The sequence below is a fragment of the Dermacentor variabilis genome, chromosome 5 (genome assembly GCF_050947875.1).
Source record: "Dermacentor variabilis isolate Ectoservices chromosome 5, ASM5094787v1, whole genome shotgun sequence".
NCBI lineage: Eukaryota > Metazoa > Arthropoda > Arachnida > Ixodida > Ixodidae > Dermacentor > Dermacentor variabilis.
In genome coordinates, this window is record NC_134572.1 from 76,238,718 (window position 1) to 76,261,120 (window position 22,403).

The 22,403-nt window shown below is 47.8% G+C and overlaps 1 protein-coding gene across 1 annotated transcript in view; it reads right to left on the reverse strand.

Annotated features, from left to right (window-relative positions):
* The window catches only part of LOC142583578 (disintegrin and metalloproteinase domain-containing protein 10-like), a 43,836-nt gene that overhangs the window by 18,158 nt on the left and 3,275 nt on the right, over window positions 1-22,403 (reverse strand). Inside the window, exons 3-8 of the mRNA XM_075694065.1 lie at window positions 22,287-22,403; window positions 20,277-20,539; window positions 16,404-16,586; window positions 15,400-15,573; window positions 13,126-13,318; window positions 1,655-1,811 (exon numbers count right to left, since the gene is read on the reverse strand). The exon at window positions 22,287-22,403 is cut by the window's right edge and continues 2 nt beyond it. Coding sequence (XP_075550180.1) covers window positions 1,655-1,811; window positions 13,126-13,318; window positions 15,400-15,573; window positions 16,404-16,586; window positions 20,277-20,539; window positions 22,287-22,403 — 1,087 coding nt within the window. The remainder of the gene's footprint in view (window positions 1-1,654; window positions 1,812-13,125; window positions 13,319-15,399; window positions 15,574-16,403; window positions 16,587-20,276; window positions 20,540-22,286) is intronic.

Sequence of the window (22,403 nt, forward strand, 5' to 3'; positions counted from 1 at the left end):
GTACCCAGGCTCTGTACCTATCGCAGATTGCTCTTAATATAGGGCCCGCGCAGCCGCGCTCAGCCGCGCCATACGCAGCCGCCGCCACAGTAGAACGACACCACTCCCCCTCACCCGGTGCCACGCGCGCGATTAAAGACGGTACGCTTCCTCCTCGCCTTCCTTCTTTGTGCGTACGAGATCGAGCCACTATCCTCGGCTCATCCATTCACGCTTTCACTCCCACCCACATCATACAGCGCGCAGCAACGATGTTATCGCACTTCGACTGCATACGAAAATCCCTAGGGTTGAGGATTGCGCGAGTTTGTATTGCATTCTAAAACTGGTACAGTGCAACATGGAAAGGAAGAACCAAGCCGAGCCGGCCAGGAGAAGCAACAGAGCGCTGTCATCCCAGTTTCAGAATACGGAAAATCATGGCGACGCTGACAGAGGTAATGCGCCTATTGTGCGCATGTAATTGCTATCGGAATAAAATGCCGGAATGAAAAGCAGGTACAGCATACCTGATTAACTCAAGCAGCCTAGGTGACTATTTGTCACCACCCTGTTTCAAAGGAGACGCCAAAACGACATCATCATCAGCATCATCATCATCATCATCTCGTTACGCTAGGAATCCTTTCAACGCGATTCCGCAGTGGGGCATCCATATCGATTAACCGATGTGCGTGCTATCAACGTACTCGCACGAGCTAACACGAAGATAAAGTTTGTTCGACCCAAAGAAATTGTGTCATTTTCGTAGAGATAAGTGCGAAAGCAAATGTGCTACACATGTCACTCTACGAAAACAGCAAGACGTAGCTTTCTAAGTACACTGTAGCGCAGCAAAGGCATGCGACACCATGAACTCAACCGCACGCTGAGGGATAGCCTCTGAATTTGACTGGTTGTAAGCGCCGAAATCGAAAGCAATGATGTCTATGTGAACATCCGTAATCAAATTTTGACTTCGCGCCGCGGCGCCATTCAGTAGGCGCAGCGTTGTGGGCACCACCCTGCTCCGCCGTAGCCCTCGCAGTGCAAGGGATTGAAGGGGGACCGGGAGCACCTCGAGGTGGATCACAGCCAATATTTGATTGCCGATATCTGCGTGCTTCTGGTGAACGCACTGAAGTACTGTTCGCGACAAGGCATTTCTGACGTCAAATGCATTTCTGGATAAAAAGTGGTTCAAGACCCCTGCAATAAATTCTACGAATGCGATACAAATTACAGTAAACTATTCTGTTTCTCATCGTCTGTGCAAACCGTCTGTGAAACGTGCACAATTACTTCAATGCCTGTAGCATTTCCATACGCAATTTCTACGCCATGTCTATACGATCGAACCTCCTTAAAACAATTACGGTTACAGGTTATAGATCGAACATAAAAATCTCGAGTACAACGAAGTGAGTCTAAAATATGGTTGAACATGCTTTACCTAATCGACTTCCCTGCTGCTACAACAGACCCTCGTTATGTCTCCTCCCCGTCCCTTTCTTCCCCGTCCCGTAAAACAAGAAAAAGAACTTCGCTTTAAAATCTCCAATGCCCATTTCTGCGCATGGTATCCTGTCCTTTGTTCTTGGATTTACCGGGCACTGGCAATTCACGGTGTATACACGTATAAGCGGCATCGCGTGTAGAGCGGGCTTTGACGCACCTGCACAGCTTGTTCGGGCGTAGCGTACATCCTGGTGCGCCCACTGAGTTCTTGCGCGCGAAGCAGCACTGGTCGCGGCAGTCGTGCTCCTCGTAGCCACAGTCGCACTCCTCTTTGTCCTCGCGCACGTTGTTACCGCAGAATGAGTCCTGGTGAGCTGAGAGGGCACGACGAGCAAGCTACACAGAAGAACTCGTAAAAGCACGCCGTCACGATACACAGGGTGACCTAGCTATCATGTATCGCGGTTTTAAATAAAAGACGCAGCATTCTACTCAGACGTAACCAAGTGCAGATAGTTCACGGATGAGTGGAGCAGCCGCCAGTAATATTTTTGGAGACGCCATTGAATTTATCAATTCATTGCAATCAGCTAATCTTTAAAATTACTGCTCTGAATGGCGTGCTGTCAATGAAGAATTTGTACAAAATTGAAAGAAAGTTATTAATTGGCATGTTTTCAGCCAGGTATTTCTTGTCCGCGTGTTTTTCCCGGATGGTAAAGAAAGTCCGCCAAAAGTGCAAAATATCACATGACTAACAAACTGCCCCCATCAAAAAGCAGCGCGCCCAAACACTCTTCGCAGGAATTAGTGAGCGCCCTTCTTCCACAAAGCATCAAGCACCAGTTATCGGCACTCTTTGCTTATCAACACCCAGGCGCCGTGCTGTGGCGGGGGGGGGGGGGGGGGGCGCCAGATAAAGCTCCAGCTCTGCCAATAACTGCTGTGGAGCTTGTTTTAGCGCACAGCTTCTTTATGCGGGCGAACGGTTAGACACGTGATGCTTCTCACTTTTCGCCGGCTTTCTCTACCAGCCGGGAAAAATAAACGGGCCAGAAGTGCACGGCTGAAAACACGCCAGCTTCCTTTCTACTTTCTTTTTTGAATTTCTCACAAGTTCTTCATTGACAGCACGCAATTCAGAGCATTATATAAAACAAATTAGCTAATTGCAACTATTTCATTAATTGAATTGCATCAACAAAAAGATTACTGGCGGCTGCTCCACTCGACTGTGAACAACATGCACTTGGCTATCGTCGTGCATAATGGTCTGTCTTTCTTTTTTAAAAACGCGAAGCATGGTAGCTATAGGCCACCCGGTATGTTCAACACTGGGCAGGACTTTCTATAACGCAGCCTGTTACCCCCTTCCGCATCTGTATGCGCGCGCTTTTACCAGCGTGCGTAGATTTGCTGTAATCTGCGACCACGTCGCTGTTTATGTGCCTTTTATCTATGGGTCCTTCAACCTGCTTTCGTAACGTTTATTTTTACTCTATATACATATCCCCCTCAGACAACGTCGAAATCTCATGCTAAAGAATATATAGGTATGCTTGCTTTACTTAACTAGTGCTGTTTCTTCCTATCTTAGATGACTGATATATTTTCTCGTTATCACGCGCAAAAGGGTAAACGTCGCCATTGTGAGGTACGTGTCTAAACATCCATTCTTTAATCTCATTTCCGCAACACATTGTCCGGAGACAAATATTTAGAAAGCAAAACCCTGTGTGGAATTCTACCGAGTTTAACCAATCACACTCTGTTTGTAGATCAATGGCATGTGCGCTGAAGGTACGCAAAGATTGCCGTAGATCCGCCTTTCTTCCTTCTAGAATTCCGGAGCATCCCTCACAGTTGGAAAGGGGTTGGCTGCCAAGCGTTCGCGGATGCAACCCAACCTTCGCACTGCGGACGTCAGGCGGGCGGCTGTGGCGCAGGTAATAATGGTCTGCGTAAGCGTCTAGCGTACGACGCTGCCGCCACGTCAACCAAAAGCCGAGCGATAGGCAACCATCATTCGTATACCTGGGGGACAGCGAGAGGTAATGACATGCATGAAGGCACATCGTACTGGCGGCCGAGCATGTGCAGCCGTTTCCCAAAATATACACACTCGCCCCACACACACACGTTCGTGCACGCGTGTGTATGTGCTTTATTTTTTTCTTTTCTTTCATTCGAGAATTATTTTTATTTGAATTTCTTCTATCAGTCACATCACAGCAACAATCCCGCGTCTACATCCGCTACATTCACCGGAACGCGATAAATTTGAATCGTGTCGGGTTGTCGGGCCGAAAACCGGTCGTCGGATTCATCTAAATGCTAGCGGGTAGGGTCGAGCGAATGTCGAGGCGAGTTCAGTGGACCCGCCGGCAGCGTGTCAGTTGACCCACCGAATCCACTTCACAATATGCATGTAAACGAGGTCGGGTCGGGCTGGATGAGCTCGACTTCTGACTCCACCCGATAGCGCCTCATTGATGTATAAACGAAGCTATACGTGTTATGCGGATAAGCGTTGAGGAAGCTAGAACGTACCGAGGAAGCAGTTCTCTCTGTCTCCCTTCTCTTCGATGATGGAACGCACCAGCCGCCCTATGCTACGCCTGCTGCACGGGGAGAACAGCCTATTGTTCGGATCCAGCCCAGTGGTGGCCCGCGGAAACATTATGTAGTTGCCCAAGGGACTGCCAGGGCTGCATTCCGGCGTTTCGTCGTGCTAAGCATGTCAAAGAATCCCAAAACTAGACTTAAGATGTTGCAGCTTATGACCAGTGACGACATCAAAAGAGCCATCATTTTAAGACACAGGAAAATTTAATTCATTCATTCACCCATTCACTCACTTAATTATTTACTTACACTGGTACAACATTTCGCACACAACACAACCGATGTTTATGTAATGAATACAACTATTTGTGCGACAGCTCATATGAAAAAGAAAAAAAATTGCACCCACTGCTGTGTTTAGAAATGTAGGAACATGGTGCGCACACCACCAAACCTGCAGCAGGATACGCGAACTTGCACTGGGGCATATACGTACCGTCTGTAATTTAAACAATGCTTTATTGCAGTTCTAAAAGTTTAGAAATTCTGGACACGAGAATAGGCAATTTTGTTAATTCACACTAAGATAACAAATTCCGTCGCCTCGTAGTTCGTAGAAAAACGAAGGATTTACCATATCCCTAACGAAACGAACAAAATCAAACGATTCCCCTATCGCTGATAAACAGTGGTCTTTGTCCCATTTGAGATAACATCCATCCCTCCTTGTCCATTATACGGCGAACAGCTCTTAAGAGGTCATTACACGGTCGTCGAGTTCCCGGCGCGTGCGTAGCTGACGTCACAGCCTTCTGGATCCAGCCAGTGCTCTAATTTCGGGAGAGCACGGGAGATGGTATAATATTAGATAACAATAACCTGGGAAAATGATTTTTTACTCCTATTGCCATCAGCTTTCCCAGCAACAAGACTCTGACGCTCAATGTCGCCGAAACCTCGGCACGCTTGGCGACGTAAAAGGGGACAGTGCCGAGTAGTGTGCCCACGTTATAAAAGCATTTTGAATGTTCAAATGCTGTCGGGAAGCAACGACTCTCCGTTCAAGTCCCAACAGACTCTGTGGTTTTAATGTGGCGAAAAGTGGAAACATTACCGCGCACTTTCGACACCACTCTCCCCTACAAGCGTGACGCAACGACTCTATGTGAACTTGGTGCTTCTAGACGTTAGTGGGCCACATTATCAGATAATTGAAGGCATAGCTCCTATATCGGAGAGGTGTCTGGGCTGGACGGCTCTCTGTTCAAGTCCCGGCAGCCACACTGTAAGGATTCGATGCGGCGCAGTAACACCATTATTGCGCAATTTTCACACTGCAGCCCCCTGCGTGATGTACCATCTCTGGGCTACCTCCTCGGTGTTGCTGAGTCACTTGCTCCGTTAATAAAATACTACAGGAATTCCGAGAAATGTCTACTAATGCGTCAGCGTTCTTTGGCTTGGCACTTACTTCGCTTTTGCTTACTTACTTTTCCTAGCTTATGCATGACTACCCATCGCTTTTCCGGTGCTAAAGAAGGGAAATCCGTGTACTGAATAGTGTGGAGATGAGTTGCTTGGAAGCTGCATGGCCCCTTTAAAGCGGCCGTATCAACAGAGCCGTAACACTTTCAAGACCGGTTTCACCAAAGCTACGTTTCCTTTCTTTTTCATTTTATTATCGCGATAGCAACTATACGGGCACTCTAGGCCCATTTCTGCCGTCGCCATCGCCCTGAGGTTTCGTACAACGCCCAAGGGTGATAAAATCGTCGCCGCGCGCCGTATGCTATATGTGCGAGTCAGTTACTCATATATATATTCAGCAGCCACACATCAGGCTCCTCTGCATAACCACTCTTAATGCGGAAAAGTAAGCTTTCAAGGCGGCCTGAAAAGATTGCTTCTACTTCGTCGGGATTTTTCGTGGCGTGCTCACCCAAACTACGGCAGCTGGTAACATAATCATGTTTTGTAGCATATTCGGTTTACAATCCGATGCTATCATGTCTGTAGGTTGTGTGTAAATCGTACTTTACAAATTTTCTGACATATTTTACTTTTAGAAATTCAATTAGTTCAATAACGCACTTCCGCCAGGCGGGGGGTCCAAAAATAAACGGCATCTCAGATGCTTTGTGTTCGAGTTCCCGCGTAATGTGCATTCAGTGTCGCACAGGCTTTAAAAAGTTGCTAGTAGATATGATGTTAATGTTGCTTTCACTGCTCCCAATAATCTAGGTAAGATATGCGCTGCCGTTCAGAATAAAGAGGAGCGGGTAAAAGGCAAAAAACGAACAGATATTTGTTCAGTAAAGCACAATAAGAACAACAGTTTTACTGACTGCCGTATGGGTGTGGTTTATAAGATTCCCCCTAGCTGTGGCCAGTTCTACGTAGGGCAAACGGGACGGTGTATCAATCAGAGTCTAATGGAACATAAAAGGTCGTTAACCGGTGGATCGCCTTCTAATCTTTCGCTACATTGCCGAGATTGTAACTGCACGCCAGAGTTAGATGAATGCGCGATATTGTACAGGCATAAGAATGAAGATACGCGTCTTATGGTAGAGGCATGGCATATCTATACTGGTGGAAGTGCGTGCGTGAGTCAGCCTTCGATTACTTTCCATAAGGAAGAGATTAAGTGCCTTAACACTTATCTCTCACGTAGACCGGCACGTGTACCCGATTGACACGTTGTGTTACCATTCCTGAGCATGCGCAGATGAGTTTTGTGTCTTATTTCTTTTTTTCGCCTCAGTGCTCCCTTCAGTTGATAGTCGGCGTTCGTGTTGTTCACTTCTCTACTCTTGTGTCCTGTCTGCACGCCTCACTTCTATTTTGCATAATGAATCTTTACCAACTAGCTCAGCTTTCTGTCGTTCTAAGAATTAAGTTTTCTCGCATGTCAGAATTATAAACTGGTGCTATCATGTCTGGAGGTTGTCTGTTAACTCGTACTTTACGCATATTCTAATGCAATCTACTTTTAAACATTACTTCAGTTCAATGAGGCACTTGCACTAGGCAGACGGCCTAGAAGGATGAGGATGTATGCTGCACTTCCGCACACGTGCAAGCGCGCGTTTCGTACGTCGCTTGTAGTGGTAGTGCTTGTGTAACGGTGTAACGTCGTCTAACGTCAGTTGGAGTAGTGGTACTCGCCTAAAGTCCGCACCAGCTTCGCTGTACATCCATTTTCACGGAGTAGAATGAAAGCGCATCTCTTTTTTTTCAATTGTTCCTTATAGCCTATAATGCTACCAATCAACAACATTTACACTATTATAAAAATTAGACGTCTAAACATCTCAAATTACGCATTTCATGCGGATGCAAGGCTTTTCGCGTGACAGACAGATTCTGCCAAAGAATGCTTAAGCATTTAAATAGAATATTCAAAAGCTGTTGGGACTCCAATGACCCTCTTTTCAAGGTTCCCAGATTCCGGAAACGGTTCAGTGCACTAATTGGACTATTGTACAACTTTACCACCACGACGGCCTAAGGACGATGCGCACGACTCCGAACATGCTTCCTCGTTTTTCATTGGGTGCAAGGGAGCTGCTCCCTGGAGGCAGAGGATGTGTACTCGCCGGTGATCCGTAGCTGTGTCCGATCTCGTGGGCAAATGTGACCTCGCTGATAGACGGGACCACGGATCCGCCGTGCAACAGGAAGGTGATGACACCCGTATTGAGCGCCAGGCGCTTCCGGCCCTCGCGCGTGGTCACCGTGCGAAACTTCTCGCACGCGCCACCGGGTTCTGCGTGCATGTGAAAAACCATGTATGGACACATTACGGTGCGCTCGTGAAAACCTCTAGGTGCCATAGAGTTTCCTACAAATGTTACTATTGGGAACTCTAGCCCTGTGATCTTGCATCTGCCGCGAGCGTAATGGATTCGTCTGAAGTATATACGGATTCGTCCGATGTTCGTATACTTGAGGCTTCAAGCGTTTTTTTTAAGTTCGTTCTGCGGCTTGACATGCGTGAGCCACAATCTGATTATGAGGCACGTCGTAGTGGGGTACTCCGGATTAATTTAGACTACCTGGGGTTCTCTGACATGCACCCAATGCGCGGTACACGAGCCTTCTTGCGTTCCGCCCCCATCGGAATGCGGTGTTGGATACGGACCCTTTTCCTGGCATCACTCAGTTCCCCGACCACATCCAATCGCCGCCGCATTGCAACTATGGTGCGCCGGGGCGCGTCTACCACGTTACTCGACCCGTCATAGAGGTTGGCGACCCCTACTTCACGCGCCGCACGTCGAGCTATCGTCTCCCCCTCTGCTTGACTCTTCGCGAAAGTGCAACGGGAGGCTGGCACAGTTCCAGGTAGTTGGTCTTGGTTCCGAGCAAAGCTGCTTTGCGGCTCTGGAAGGTCGTTCGAGAACAACCCGTCTCCACCAGGTGAGCGCTTCCAGGCGAGGAGGCGACGCCGGAGGCAAGTCAACACTTGTACAATGGAGCCCTTGGAGCGTCCCCATTGGCCGAATGTGACGGCACTGTCACGGGCGGCTACCATTGGAATAAAATTATGACACCTGAGCTGGCTCGACTATTGGCAGAAAATGACGCGACCCCGAGAGAACGAAGGGGTTAAAAGCGAGAGACAGGGAGAAGAGTTCTTTTTCATTCTTCTTGCCACGGGCCGCAGCGTCCGATTTGCTGCCGGCCGTCGATGACTTTATGACTGTTCATTACTTTGTGTTATTACTGCAAATGATGTAAATAAACCTTCAGTTCTCAAAACCCTCCTCAACGTCGGCCAACTCCCGCACTCAACGGCAAGATCTAATAGCGGTCACCTAGGGCCGGGATCGAATCCGTTATCTTTTGCTCTTGAAACGCTCTTGTTACACTTATTACTGCACGTATTTTTGACATTTTTCACTGAGCAATCTTTCTAAACAAAGCGAGGCAATTAGTCCGTGCGCAAATCCCATAATTATTGTAATTGTTGCGTTTTAGAGGAATATGTTGTTGAAAATGAACTATTTACAAATTCACAAGGCCAGCTGAAACCAGGATGAAGTTAAGGCTAATCCATGGTTCGTATGCTGGCTGAACCGTCATACTTGCAGCTGCCCTAAACATTAGTGTCATAGATGTCTCTGATAATTTTTGTAGGAAATTCTGTGCTTGGCGTACGGACTCCGAGGTCACGCCAGAGGTGCGTCGGTGCGATCTGTTAGGTAATTGTCATAACATTTCATTTCACATCAGAAAGGCCGACAACCCTACACGCGACGACTGTAACTGCGAAGAAGCAATTGCGCATATTCCTTGTGAATACTCTTGTTTCAGTGCACCTAGAAGAGAACTTTCAAGCGCGTTAGTCAATCTGCACTACCGCCCTTTTGTTGAAAACGATAATATTCGTACCCGATAATCCTCGGTCATCCCAATCGTTTACTTTTTTCAGCTTGCGTATCTTTCTATCTTCTTTGTTCCTGTTTTCCTCTCATCCCAGCACAAGGTAGCCTCCCGGTCTACAAAAGCTAACCTCCATGCCTTTCTCTCTGTCCATCTTGGTTATCTTACAAACTTGGTGTCGACATTGAGGCTGAGTATGTTTCTAGGCCCGTGACCGACGCACAGCGCGTCTACGGTCAAAAGTGCTTGTCCTGTTCAGATGAGCTCTGATCATACTTAACTCTCATTAATGCAAGATTGACTCCCCTGTCGTTGAGTGTCTGGCAAAATATTTTTTCGTTTTCCCCCATATTTAGCATCACTAAAAACAAGCAGTAACGAAAATGGGCTAAAACATGCACAAGCTACATCTGTAAACGTGGCTAACAAATTTATACTTATCCTAAAGTTTCCTGGATGTGTATTATCTAGACGAATTTAAGCTACACGGCTCTATTCCGAACAACACCTCAGCTGGCTGGGCGAGATCGCCTAGTTCATGTGAAGTGCACTTCTAATCGTCCAACTAGTTCGGAAATTCAATGAATATGCCTCACTGCTGTTATAAATTCAAGACAAAGAAGTGAACCCGCTACATGGCGACATACCGACGCCGCAGGCAAGCACGGAGACGTGCACTTTTCAGCGTTCTTTTTTCGCACACCTGGCTCCCATTATTCGAAATTGAAGAACAGGGCAAATTATCTGTGTTCTAAGATGTATGAAATGAAATTCAAACGTCAATATTTAAGCCAGTTTGTATTTACCAGGCACTAGCTTGGCATGCACAAACACAGACACAGTGCCGCAGAGGGATAAGGTCTCTTCGACTGCAATTTCTGCAACACTTCCGCTCAACGCCGTCCACAGCCACACGCGTTCACGCATTGAGAGCGCAACATCTTCTGCGTTCACCGTGCGGCTTGTAAATCGAAGAGAAAAATATAGCGGAAACGTACTTCGCTACGCGTTTAGCTGCGACTTCTGTAATTTACATGCTCTAATTATCGATATACACCACAGTATAGCTTTCTACGGCTCGTTTCTAAGGCAACACCGCATTCACTAGAGGCACTTTTGTTCCGCTTTGAACTATCAAACTCATGGCTGAGTCTAACGCGTTTCAGCACATTTCGTTCAGGTCCTAAGTTATACATCATACGGTAAACAGGATGCGGCAAGAAAACATCAACCAGATCACTATAAAGTTTCTTACGCGTCACTGAAGTTAAAAATTCATTCGAAAAATGCGCTTTCAGTAAAGAAAAGGACATAACAACTTCCCTCAGAAAGCCAATTGGTGTTCGAGTACATTCATTTGCTGATGAGACAACCCACTCAGGCAAGGAAGAACTCAATCTCACCTGAATAACAGTACGCAGAAATATATCACTTTGGTCCCTTAAGAAAAAGAACCTACTAACGATCTGTTTCAAAAACAAATGTGTGGTTGTACTACGCGGTGGCAACAAAGGTGTGGTGGAGGGTGCTTCTTTTTTTTTTTTTTCATCAAAAGCACGTCCTCGGAGAAAGCCGTCCGAACAAAGCGCGTTTGAAGCACTAAGATAGGAGAATCTGACGCTGGGCCTGTTGGTACACATTGCTTGAAAAACGACAAAACCCAGCCTTCGAAGACACGTACAAAAAGAGGTCACGCAATTTCTCTCCTCTTATTTACGCGCCTTCGAAGGCTGTGTTTTGTGGTTTTCAAGCTAATAAACGTGTTCCGAGAACCATGCAGGCATCGAACTAGCTTGCATAACATACCTTGCTCCCTTATGCTGGCTACAGGGACCATTGCATGGCCACTGTGGAAGATATTTACGTCCGCTCAAACCGAATCAATGCTGCGCCATGTTGACTGCATTCAAAAGTCTGCCCGACAGCTGCGTTTTCAAAGTAGCGAGTGCAGGAAAACCATGAACTCGTGCTGAGCAGGTTCTCACATGAAGTCAAATCGAAGAGCGCGTTGCAGGGGACGCGCGCTGCACTGTCAAATCGAAGATGAAACCGCTGTACTTCCTGAATTAGCTTAGGAAAAAGTGTAGCCAAGTTGGAAATGCATGCAGAAGATGTCAATTTGTCGTGCTGGATTGCCCAGAGCTGTTAGACAAGCTGCGTCCGTCAACGCTTATTGGCTGAAAGCAACGCATCGCTAATCCCGAGCAGTCCGGAACGACAAATTGAGACCTGCAGCTTCTGAACTAACTAGACGCTTCCGGATCCATTTTCTTCTGCTAGTTTAACACTTCGATCAAACCCATTTGTTTCATCCTCGACACACTGAAAACATACGGCACCAACACAAATTAGCGATATTAAATTTTCCTGAAGGTTTTGTGACATCCGCCAATAGGAATTCCATCTATGAAACCTACTCAAAGTGCGAAAACAATATCGACTTTCCGTATGTAGTTGTGCCAAGGAAACAACAGAAATTTGCCCAGTGAACGCCATTTCTCTCAAAACAACGAAATAACATAATCTATAATGCATGACGACGTACTCCTTGGCGTCGCAACAAGCTGGATAACGTCTGCATTACAACTCCGTTGCGCACTTAAGGAATGTGATTTAACAATGCAAACCCGTCGGAAAGTAATGCGCGTGCTTGAAACAGTGAAAAGCACATTTGGATGAAGGGGGAGTGATCGATTAAACTCTGGGGTTTAACCTTCTGAAACTGCCCTGTGGGTTTCGAGGGACGCCATAGTGGACGCCTCCGGATTAATATCGACCACCTGGAATACTTTAATGTGCACTCAATACATTTGCAGTAGACGGGCGCTTTCGCATTACGCCCGCATCGGAATGAGGCCGCGGCGATCCGCATCGAACCCGCGACCTCGTATTCAGCACTGCTACGTCATATCCACCGCGCTACCATAGCGGGTCGGGGCGTGATGGCTGGCTCGGTTATTTTCTGAACTTTGCCTGCGTCAACCGCTACTTCCGCTCAGGTGACGCTGCCTCTCACTGAATAAGCTCATTTCGCTATCGTGTGAACTGGCCGGCTGACTTAAATGTTTTTGTTCCCATCTCAATAACGAATACGCCATTTATGTCTTATCACATTTCTTAACATGAAATTCTGGCCATGTGTCGACATCAGCGGGCACAATGAAAAAAGAAATTCACCCCGACTTTGCATCAAAACTGGCAGCGCCTCGCAACCGAAGAGAGTCCTATTGCACCTCGGAAAGCGTTGCGTTAATCGACATATAGAAACCAACGACATCGCCTCCGATAGCTACGTCGCGGCGCGTTGCTGCTCGCTGGAGATCTCGGAGGCCCGTTCCTTCACTTAAGCTGTGCAACGCTTGCTAGACGACACATTGAGCGAGTGAAAGCCCAGCGTTGACAAAGGCAGGATGCCTGCTCACCTAAGTTAAAAGCCTGTGTCTCAAAACCTGGATAATTCGATAGTCCCCCTCTCGAGGAATTACAGTGTATGCTCAGTGATAGTGCGCTTACGGGAACTTCTTTTTTTTTTTTTGCCTGCTTCCAGGCTAGTTATTCGCTGCAATGAGCCTGTAAGCAAGAACATCACAACAAATCCGAGGGATTGTCATTTCTTTAAGGAAGTGTACTTAGCCTGGCGATTATAAAATCACCGTAATGATATCGACAGCTAAACACAGACAGGCGAAAAAATGCTCCTCAAGGTTTGACCGAGACGGACGACGCAGCGCTCACCGTTTGGAATGGCAATGTAGGCGAGACCCAAGGTACCTTCTCCCAGGTCACGATTGGTCCAGACGTATGACAGGCAGAAATCGTCGTGGTCTATATAGGAGAACAGGTGCAACATCAGGGTTGCGTCCAAGTCATTGCGGCAGAACGGGTTTCTGGTGGCCATGTAATCGTCGCACGCTGCGGTGTCGTTGATCTGCGCCCAGCGTCGTCAGCTCACATATCGGCATGATCAGTGAACTGTGCTGGCCGTATGTATTGGCGGTGATGCTAACGAATAACCGCGCAAGAAGTCCGAAAGGTTGATAAAGATTCGTAGAAGTGAGGCAACTTGGTTCATCTGCAATACGTCGCAATGCTGTCGTTTAGACCCAGGGCACTATGCAGATTTGCCTGATTCCATTGTTTTAGGAAGAAAAATCTCATTTGTTCCAAACAACGAACAACACTGTGCGAGTATAGTACTGGCCAAGTTGAATTATGTGCATCATAAGCAGCGCAACAAATGTAAGACAGTCAATGTGTATTCATTTATTTATGTATTCATTTACCTCATAGGCTCCCGAAGGAGTATTGCGTGAGGGAAGGATACCGGGAATTAGGAAAAAGAAAGGAGTAAAAAAATTATACATTGTTAGCGAGTAAACATGAAAGAACAAATATGTAACAATATAATAACGCGATAAATTAAACAAAACGACTGTGTGAAGTAACAAAAAAGGAGTACTAAGAAATTATACAAATGGTAGCAGGTGAAGATGAAAGAACAAGTCTCTAATAATGTTAAAGCAATAGAAAACAAACATTCAAACAAAACAAAAAGAAAAAGAAACTATAAGACTTTGCTACAAGTATTTACTTAGGTGCGCAGTATGGTTTAGTTGTGATGAATTATGGAAATAATATGCATAAGCGTGCTTTGAAGGATACTGGGTCAAGAATATCAACTATGTCGTTTGGTAGGTTATTCCAATGCTGAATGGCACATGGTAAAGCTGAAGAATTGAAAGCATTTCTTGGGCCAAAGATACGCTGGAAACTGAGATGGTTATGCAGACGCCGAGATGTACGAGATGGACGAGTGAGCGGTAGAGTGTACGGGCGCGTGCTATGGATTATTTTGTGAAATAGACAAAGCAATTCTATGGTTCTTCGTGATTCAAAAGATGTGAATGTGGCAGGGTATACATATATAGGTTAGTCCCAGATTTCTTGACACAGGACGAATCAACATACTTGAATCATGTGTAACCACAAGTGTATCGTGTATAGGTAGTTTAATAGTAAGTTTTGTCCGTTTTGAGACAGTTTTCTTTTTTCTTTTTTTTACCGCATTCAACTGCGTTTAAATATACGAAATTTGTGTTCTCTCTTCTTCTCCGAGTTCATTCGTTGCGCTGCTGCATGATGCACATCACTTTCCACTGCATCTGGACATGTCATCGAGTGCTCGTCTAGTTTACATTGCGTGTATTGCGATTATAGAGATCAATCGGGATAGTTAGCATTCGTCTTGCAATGCGCCAAGTACTACTGACAGTCACGAAAGGAGACAACAGACAAGGATTGCAGCTCACCAACTACCCACTCTGAGTACTGGCAAACTATGAGTCGAAGCGTAAACAACTTAATTGTTAATTTGCGCCCTGTCGTCATTGTCTGGCGCGTCCTTTCAAAGTTATCAGTAGTGCTCAGAGCATTACGAGATGACATATTTCCTGTGTATATATGTCCTCGTACCGGTCCACGCTTTTAACCAGTGTAGTGACAGATGAATGCGCGAACATGCTGCCATCTTCGACGAATCGCTTCTTATGAAAAGCGATCTGGGCAGGGCCAGGAACGAGTGATGCGCGTTCAAAGGCGCATGGAGATGAAAGTGAAAGTTTGAGCCTTACCGTTAAAGGCTTTAAAGACAGCAATATGGCTTAGGGATCAAATGCTTGTAGATTATATTCTCGTTGAAATTACGAGCAAGAAGCGCGATTGGGTGCGTCGAACAGATTCCAGGTGGTATATTACAGCAACACATTAAGGTTGCGAGAGAATGAAAAAACAGTCGAAGGCGGCGGAGAATGGTGCGGGACAAAAGTTTACACAATCTAGACAATGGTGTGGTTTCGAATTCATGCGTGCACGATATTGGGAACTTATTATGTCTGTGAGGTGCTTGCACTGGACCTAAATAGACTCATGATGATCGCATAAAGTGTGGTAAGCGCACATGAAGCCCCCAGCGACATTTCGCTAAAGCGGAGCGCGTCGTGGCCAACTCACTCTCAGGTCCTGAAGCACAAAGCGCAGGCCGATGATGCCTTCGAATTCGGTGGTGGAGTAGATGATGTTGGTGGAGGTGATGTGCGAGCTCACCAGGGCGGTGATTCGTTCGCGGGCTGTCTTGCCATCCACCTTATCGGCAAAGAACTCGTACAGCAGGTGGTCCACCACAATCTGCAAGGAAGTCGTGTCGGTGCATAGTGCATACCTATTAGCCGGCACGTTATCGCTGGTACACTCGGATGTGAGCGTCGGGCACCGCGACAGCGCTGCGTAATAAAGCGAGCGTATAACGAAATGACCCTATGACTTCCGTCCTTTCGTTGCTTTAAGCTACATTTTCTGTACAAGAGAAGAAGGGGAACAGAGCAGCTCGATTTTTGTTAATTGTGACCATATGAAGCCAACAGACATTGAAGCCACTGAAAGCATCGGAGAAATGAGCTGTGGTTGAAATTGAAATGCAGAAATTAAAGAAAGGAAAATGAAAGTGGACGGAAAGGTAAGGTGCCGCCTGTGGGAGCCGAACCCACAACCTGCGCATTGCGCGCGTGCGTTGCACTACAAATTGTGCTACGGCAACGGCTATCAGACCGCCCACTAACTTGGATATTTATCATTACTAAATCTAGCCCTAGTAGTGTTAGTCTGCGCCATTTTGAGCCATGGTGGGCGGATGTGGCACATCCTTTTTTTTTTGCCCGATGGTGTCACGTAACACGTGATCTTAGGAGACCGGGCACGTGGCTAATAAAACTTCGTATGCTACCTAATGACACCAAAGCTGCCAGACTCGAGACCCTCACTGTGAATAAACGAGATAAGAAGGGGAACCGAGGGGCTAAATTTTTCTGAATCATGGCCATATAAAGCAGCAGCCGCCCTCCTGCCCACCCGCTCCCGGCCTTGTCTTGTACTATTTTTGCGCCCGTTTCAAACGTCCAAATATGCGAAGACTCGCTTAGCGACGCACGTCGCTAACCTATGATACCAGCACAGCCCACCTGCATGTGGCATACGCGCCGGTTTGCGTCGCGGCGCGCATGCCCACTCCGATTTTCACCACTGCGGTTCCTCGGCTCATACGTCCCGGGAGGAGGGTCGGCGTAGTCGGGAGACCTGCGCACTCGGCGATGACTGCCGCTTCTCCGCCAGTGTCTCGTAGAAGCACTCCGACTCCGCTGTGTCTGCGTTTGCACCAGACAGCATAGACAGAGGTAACGAGACGTACGTAGGTGCACAAAGGCGGAAAGCGTGACTCGCGATCTGTTAAGGAGACGCTAGAGAGAAAGAGAGACGAAACAAAGAAGAAATGCAAGAGGGTTAACCAGAACAAACAATCCGGCTTCCTGCCCTACGCTGGGCGACGGGGGAGGGCGAGATAAAAACTCGCGCGGCTCCGTCCATCTAGGCGCATATATGGCTGACCTATATTAATAGGGACGCTAAACAGGAACGCAAGTCCGGGCCTGTACTATACTCGCGGACAACTTTCTGTGGCTCTGAAGGGAAACCTACGGGCGCGTGGCTGCTGCACATGTCTTACCGCGCCAAGTAGTCCGGCAGCGTTGACAGCACTCTTGGTTGCTCGGAACAGACGTTGAATCGACGCAGTTTCCATGTGCAACGATTTCGCATTTGCCCAGACGCGGAAGTGAAAAGCCGCAAAATGAGTAAACATTTACACTCAGTGGTGTGTTCCGTCAAATTTAACTTCTGCTAATAAGGCACCTGTGTTTTCTCTTCCCCTGCCTAACCCTACGTGAAACGCGGGACTCTTTTCAGGAGCGCTCTCACTTGAGCGCGCTTTGCCTTGTTAGGGTTGGCGTCTGACACCACGTGGCGACAGGTCATTCACCCTACCCTCTGAGCCGGAGCCCACGGGCGACCTCATCCCCTTCAACTTCTCTTGGTCGTGGCATCGTTTGTGCTTACCTCATCCCCTTCATCTTGAAGGGGCAGCGCGAAAAAACGACGACAGAAGGCAGGAACACACAGGACAGCGCTGATAGAAATATACTGTAGAAGGATCGACATTTGGGCGAGTTGGTACTGGTTGAACATCTTGAAGGGGCAGCGCGAAAAAACGACGACAGAAGGCAGGGCAGCGCTGTCCTGTGTGTTCCTGCCTTCTGTCGTCGTTTTTTCGCGCTGCCCCTTCAAGATGTTCAACCAGTACCAACTCGCCCAAATGTCGATCCTCATCCCCTTCACCTTCTTTTGGCCGGACCCCACGGCGCCGGAGAGGTCATTCACCCGACCTTCTCCACGGATTCGTCGAAAAGAGGATCGACTTCTCCTACCCGTGCTCGGTATGGCAGGAGGAGGGGCCCTCTCTCCGTGCCTGTCACGTGTCATCGACGGAAGCAAGATCCCGCCCACACTTGTACAGAGCCTATTTAAGGGCAACTGAGGCAACTATTGCGATTGCTCGGGACCATCCAATGCAGACTCACATCACGGTGGAAACCCTGAGAACGCATATCAGACATTTGGCACGGGCCCCCTATCACCACCTTGCAACACTACCTTCAGACAGGCACCAAGCATCATTCTCAAAAACTATTGTCAAGTACAACGACAAACTTCCCTCGGGCTTCACCGCTGCATCTAAACCATCAATGCCCCCTTGGTGCCTTGTCAGCCCCACAGTCCATCTCAACGTGCCAGGAATCGGGAAAAAGTCTGAGCTGTCGTCGCCTGTGCTGAAACATCTGTCTCTGCTTCTTCTGCACGAGCGGTACGCAGACCGTGCACATATTTATACTGACGGTTCCACAAACATCCAGTGTTCGTCCGGTGCTGTAGTCGTCCCAGAAAGCGGTATTACCATCAGCTTTAGGACTGACCACCCAACGACTTCTACATCTGCGGAACTAGCTGCTCTTCGAGCTGCACTTTGTTTTGTCAATCGGGAACCACCTCGACAATGGTCAATTTTCAGCGACTCAAAGGCAGCCCTACAATCTGTACTATCAGCTCTGCGTCGCGGGCCATTCGAACAGCTCGTATTCGATATTAGATGCCTACTTCATACATCACATGAGAAAGGACATCACGTGACGTTTCAGTGGCTGCCAAGTCACTGCGGCGTCATCGGAAATGAAGACGCCGATAAAGCCGCTCGGACAGCTCTTGAAGACACACAGGAAGAGGCCATACCACTTTCACGGTCCGACGCAGCCAGCAGACTTCAAGTGCTTGCACGGGAGATCACGCTCTCTCTATGGTGCACACCCAGCAGCCAGACCAACCGCAGCAATCATCAACACGACCTGCCCTCCTTGATGCATCTATGTATGCCAACCGGACTCCGCCGAAGTGAGGCCACCCTGCTTTATCGCTTATGGCTAGGGGTGGCCTTCACGAAATCTTACTCGTTTCGCATTGGAATGGCCGACAACGCTCTCTGCAATGCCTGTCTTTGCGAGGAGACGCTGGAACACATTCTGTGCGACTGTCCTGAATATAACGTTCAGAGACAGTCCATGGCGTCCGTTCTAGCGCACCTTGACAATAGACCATTGTCAGTTGCAACCATTTTCACATATCGCCGACTGAAGTCATCGCAGCTGAAGGCGACGAAGGGACTACTTCGGTTTATGAAGGATACGGGCTTGGACAAGCGGCTGTGACAGTGATGTCACGTACCGCACAAGAGTGACAGACTGTAACCAACGATGTGTGTGCCGTGCTATGTGCCCTCTATCTCTTCTCCCCTTCTTTCATCCCCCCCATCCCACTCCCATGTGTAGGGTAGCAAACCGGTTAGGCAAAACTGGTTAACCTCCCTGCCTTCCTTCTCCACTTTTTCCTTCCTTCCTTCCTATTTAAGGGGCTCCGAAATGTACTTTTGATATACTTCATACTTGAGACTTCATACTTCACGCTTTTCTTATTTTCTTTCATCTACCTTTGAATAAACAGTGCAAGTTTCGCACTAGCAAATAGTCTCGCCCCTGCTTGGTCGCCATGATCTACCGGATGCCTGCAGCCCGCCGACAACGCCACGCTACCCAATAAGTAATGTCGGTCGAGCTTCGATAGGCAGGCGCCGCTACTTCTCGGCAGCAGTACGGTACGCTACCCTGGAGCACGCAACAGCCTCCGCAGCTTTTCCTTCATTAGCCAAAGAAAGTTGTCCGCTTGTATAGTAATTTAGCCTTCTGCAATATGATAAATGCCATTCTTACCGTGAGAGGGGGCTTAAGCAAAAAGATAGACGCAAGAACAAAAAAGGCAGGTGAGCGACGCTGCCTTGAAGTTCCCGCAACAGCACGCCATGACGTCATAAATTTTGACGCCACCTGCTCAAGCATAATAGGTGTTGACGAAAACCCGACGTCTATGTCGCGTTTCCAGCATAGACAATGCTTTGGTGGAGTTTTGAAAGCGCGTCTGATATTTTCTGCAACACAACAGCCGGCGATTAAATCTCATCTGAGATGTATTATTGTCCATATTAGAGAGATATCCCAAGTGGAACATCGTCTATTCGCGTCCGATTCATAATCTACGCTGTTTTGTTTATGTACCAGTGGCAGGCCTATTATTTCCCTTTTGATCTCTGAGTTTGCGCTCCTTAACTTCCTGTCAAGTTTCCTTCATAGTGGTATTTTCGGTCTTTACAGCTCAGTAATCCCACAATACAGTGATTAATTACAGTGATGACTGTGAATACAGTGCTTGCTTTTCTTTAGGAGGACATCCACAAGCTCGTTAATGGCGCGGGAATCTTTGCCAACTATTTCGGGCGCGTCTCGCTTGATGGTGCTTAGAAGGCTTAGACTTGCACCGAGGACGTCGAAAACGCAGGATTCTTCAGAATGCAGGAAGAAACGGTCGTTACTTTAACATGACGTCAGCGGTGAGCTCACCGTGCGAGTCCGCAGGTCGATCCCTTGAGCGGCTAGGTGGGACTGCAGCCTGTCGAGCCCGCATCCACCGTGCGCAGCCAGCTGCGGCGGCAGGCGCACGTCACTGGCCGTGTAGAAGACTGTGTGTCCGGCCGAGTTCGCTGGCAGCTGTCCCGCGTACTTCCAGGCCGGCTCGGCGTAGAAGACGCGTCCGTCGCTGGCGGTGATTCGGCCTTCGAAGACGCCGCCGACGACAGAGCCGAACACGTGGCTGCCCGCATCGCCTGAAATTATTGCGATAGCATTTATAAGGGTCCCTCGATCAATAGTGCCTGAAAACTCGAGGCGCATTCGTGCCGTTGCCGTTGGCGTCAGCGTTGTGGTGCTGTTCCGCTATCGACGGCGCATGCGCGGCAATCAAGCGGAGCAGGGTTAGAGGATCTCCAGAGAGACAGATTGCGTTTGACGTCAAAAACGACGAAGCGAAGTGGACGCACCGTGCAGCGTTAGCATGCCTTCTGCTGCTGGCATGAGCGCTGTGCGCACGCGCAATATAAACACACTAGCGTTCCTGCTGAGCTGCTATCTGCATGCACTGGTCTGAGCGGAACGAGCAGTAGATGTCAAGTTAACGTTATCTGATATTTCATAAGGGCGCTAACTCACGCCGACGCTTTCCCGTCGGTCTGGCCTCATGCACCATCGAGATATGATGCCTGCAACACCACTGTCGCTGATATTCATCATGCCAGCGTTATGAGATGCCTCCTAGCTGCCAGGGCACTGTTCCTCCTACCAACTCCTCCTCCTACCAGAGTAGCCTTGCGCGCTCGTCGCGTCAGCACCTATACGAATAGTTAGAACATCGTCCGAAGAGTCTAGGCGCAACGCTATACCTTTCTATCGCTTGTCAATACTTCGCTTTCAGGCAAAACGGCCTTGTCTTTTAATTACCTTTTTAAATATATACGCTTCGGTCAGAGGACCAATCAGGGGCACTACAAGGAGCACTTTATAAGATAAACTCAGACACAATGCATAAGGTGGAAATACTCAAAATGTGCTTCATCACTATAGAGCACTTTATGGGCAAAATAGATATGTAAATATACGGTGCAACACATGACAGTACAACTATTCAATTACAATCACTTTAAGCACTGCGTACGGTCATGCACAGTAAAACGTGTTATATTCAGAATAAGGGCTATCATTGTCGCGAAATTCCTCAAGCGGTAAGTTCCACTGCCTGATGGTACGAGCGAAAAGACAGTGCTTGAAAAGGCTAGCGTACGCGAAGTAGTGGGCGCATCATGGTTTCAGCAGCAACAGCGTGGAAACTATTTTAGGCGAATTTACTGCGCGCGTCCTTCAACACTGATGCGTCCGTACCTCACGGCGCGATAACCAGACAATCATATCACGAGGTATTTTCATTAATCAGCAGCCACATGGAACTGATTTCAGTAGAGGCGAATTAGTCGAAGCACAGTCGCCACTCAGTCTGAGCTTATCGCACTGACGCAAGGCGAGTCAGCACTGAAAGTACGTCGAAAAATGAGTTCTTTGTGGTTGACGCGACAAGCGATTGCACTAGCACAACGTTCGCTTCCACTGCATAAGTACGCGCGTTGTGGTAAATTATCAAATTGGTAACTGCAACTTAATATTTATTTATTTATTTATTTATTTATTTATTTATTTATTTATTTATTGTACCCTCAAGTCTGTACAACATTGTAGAGCGGGGTATAACTTTATGGGTTTTTCAACAGCACGTCGTCCCAAAAAAATCAGGCGTACGAATAAAAGAACGTAGCAATTAATTATATTTTGGGAGCAGCATCCTCGCGTTATCAGCATCCTTTACAGCATCATCGAAGTTTTAAATCCTACGGGGGGGGTATGGGGGGGGGGCATAGGGTGCACATACTTTTATTGCGGTGAGCGACAGCGAGCAGTATGTACACACTTGTTGACGCAATGGATCGCTGAAGCTATCAGCGCGATGTAGAGCAGCTTTAGGCTCACCGTCAAGGTAACCGGAGTAGATGTGCGAAAGATCGGCGTCGACTGGCCCGGACGAGGTCCTCATGACAAAGTTGTCCGCAAAAGCGGAAAAGTCTCTGCGCAGTACGAGGTGAAAGT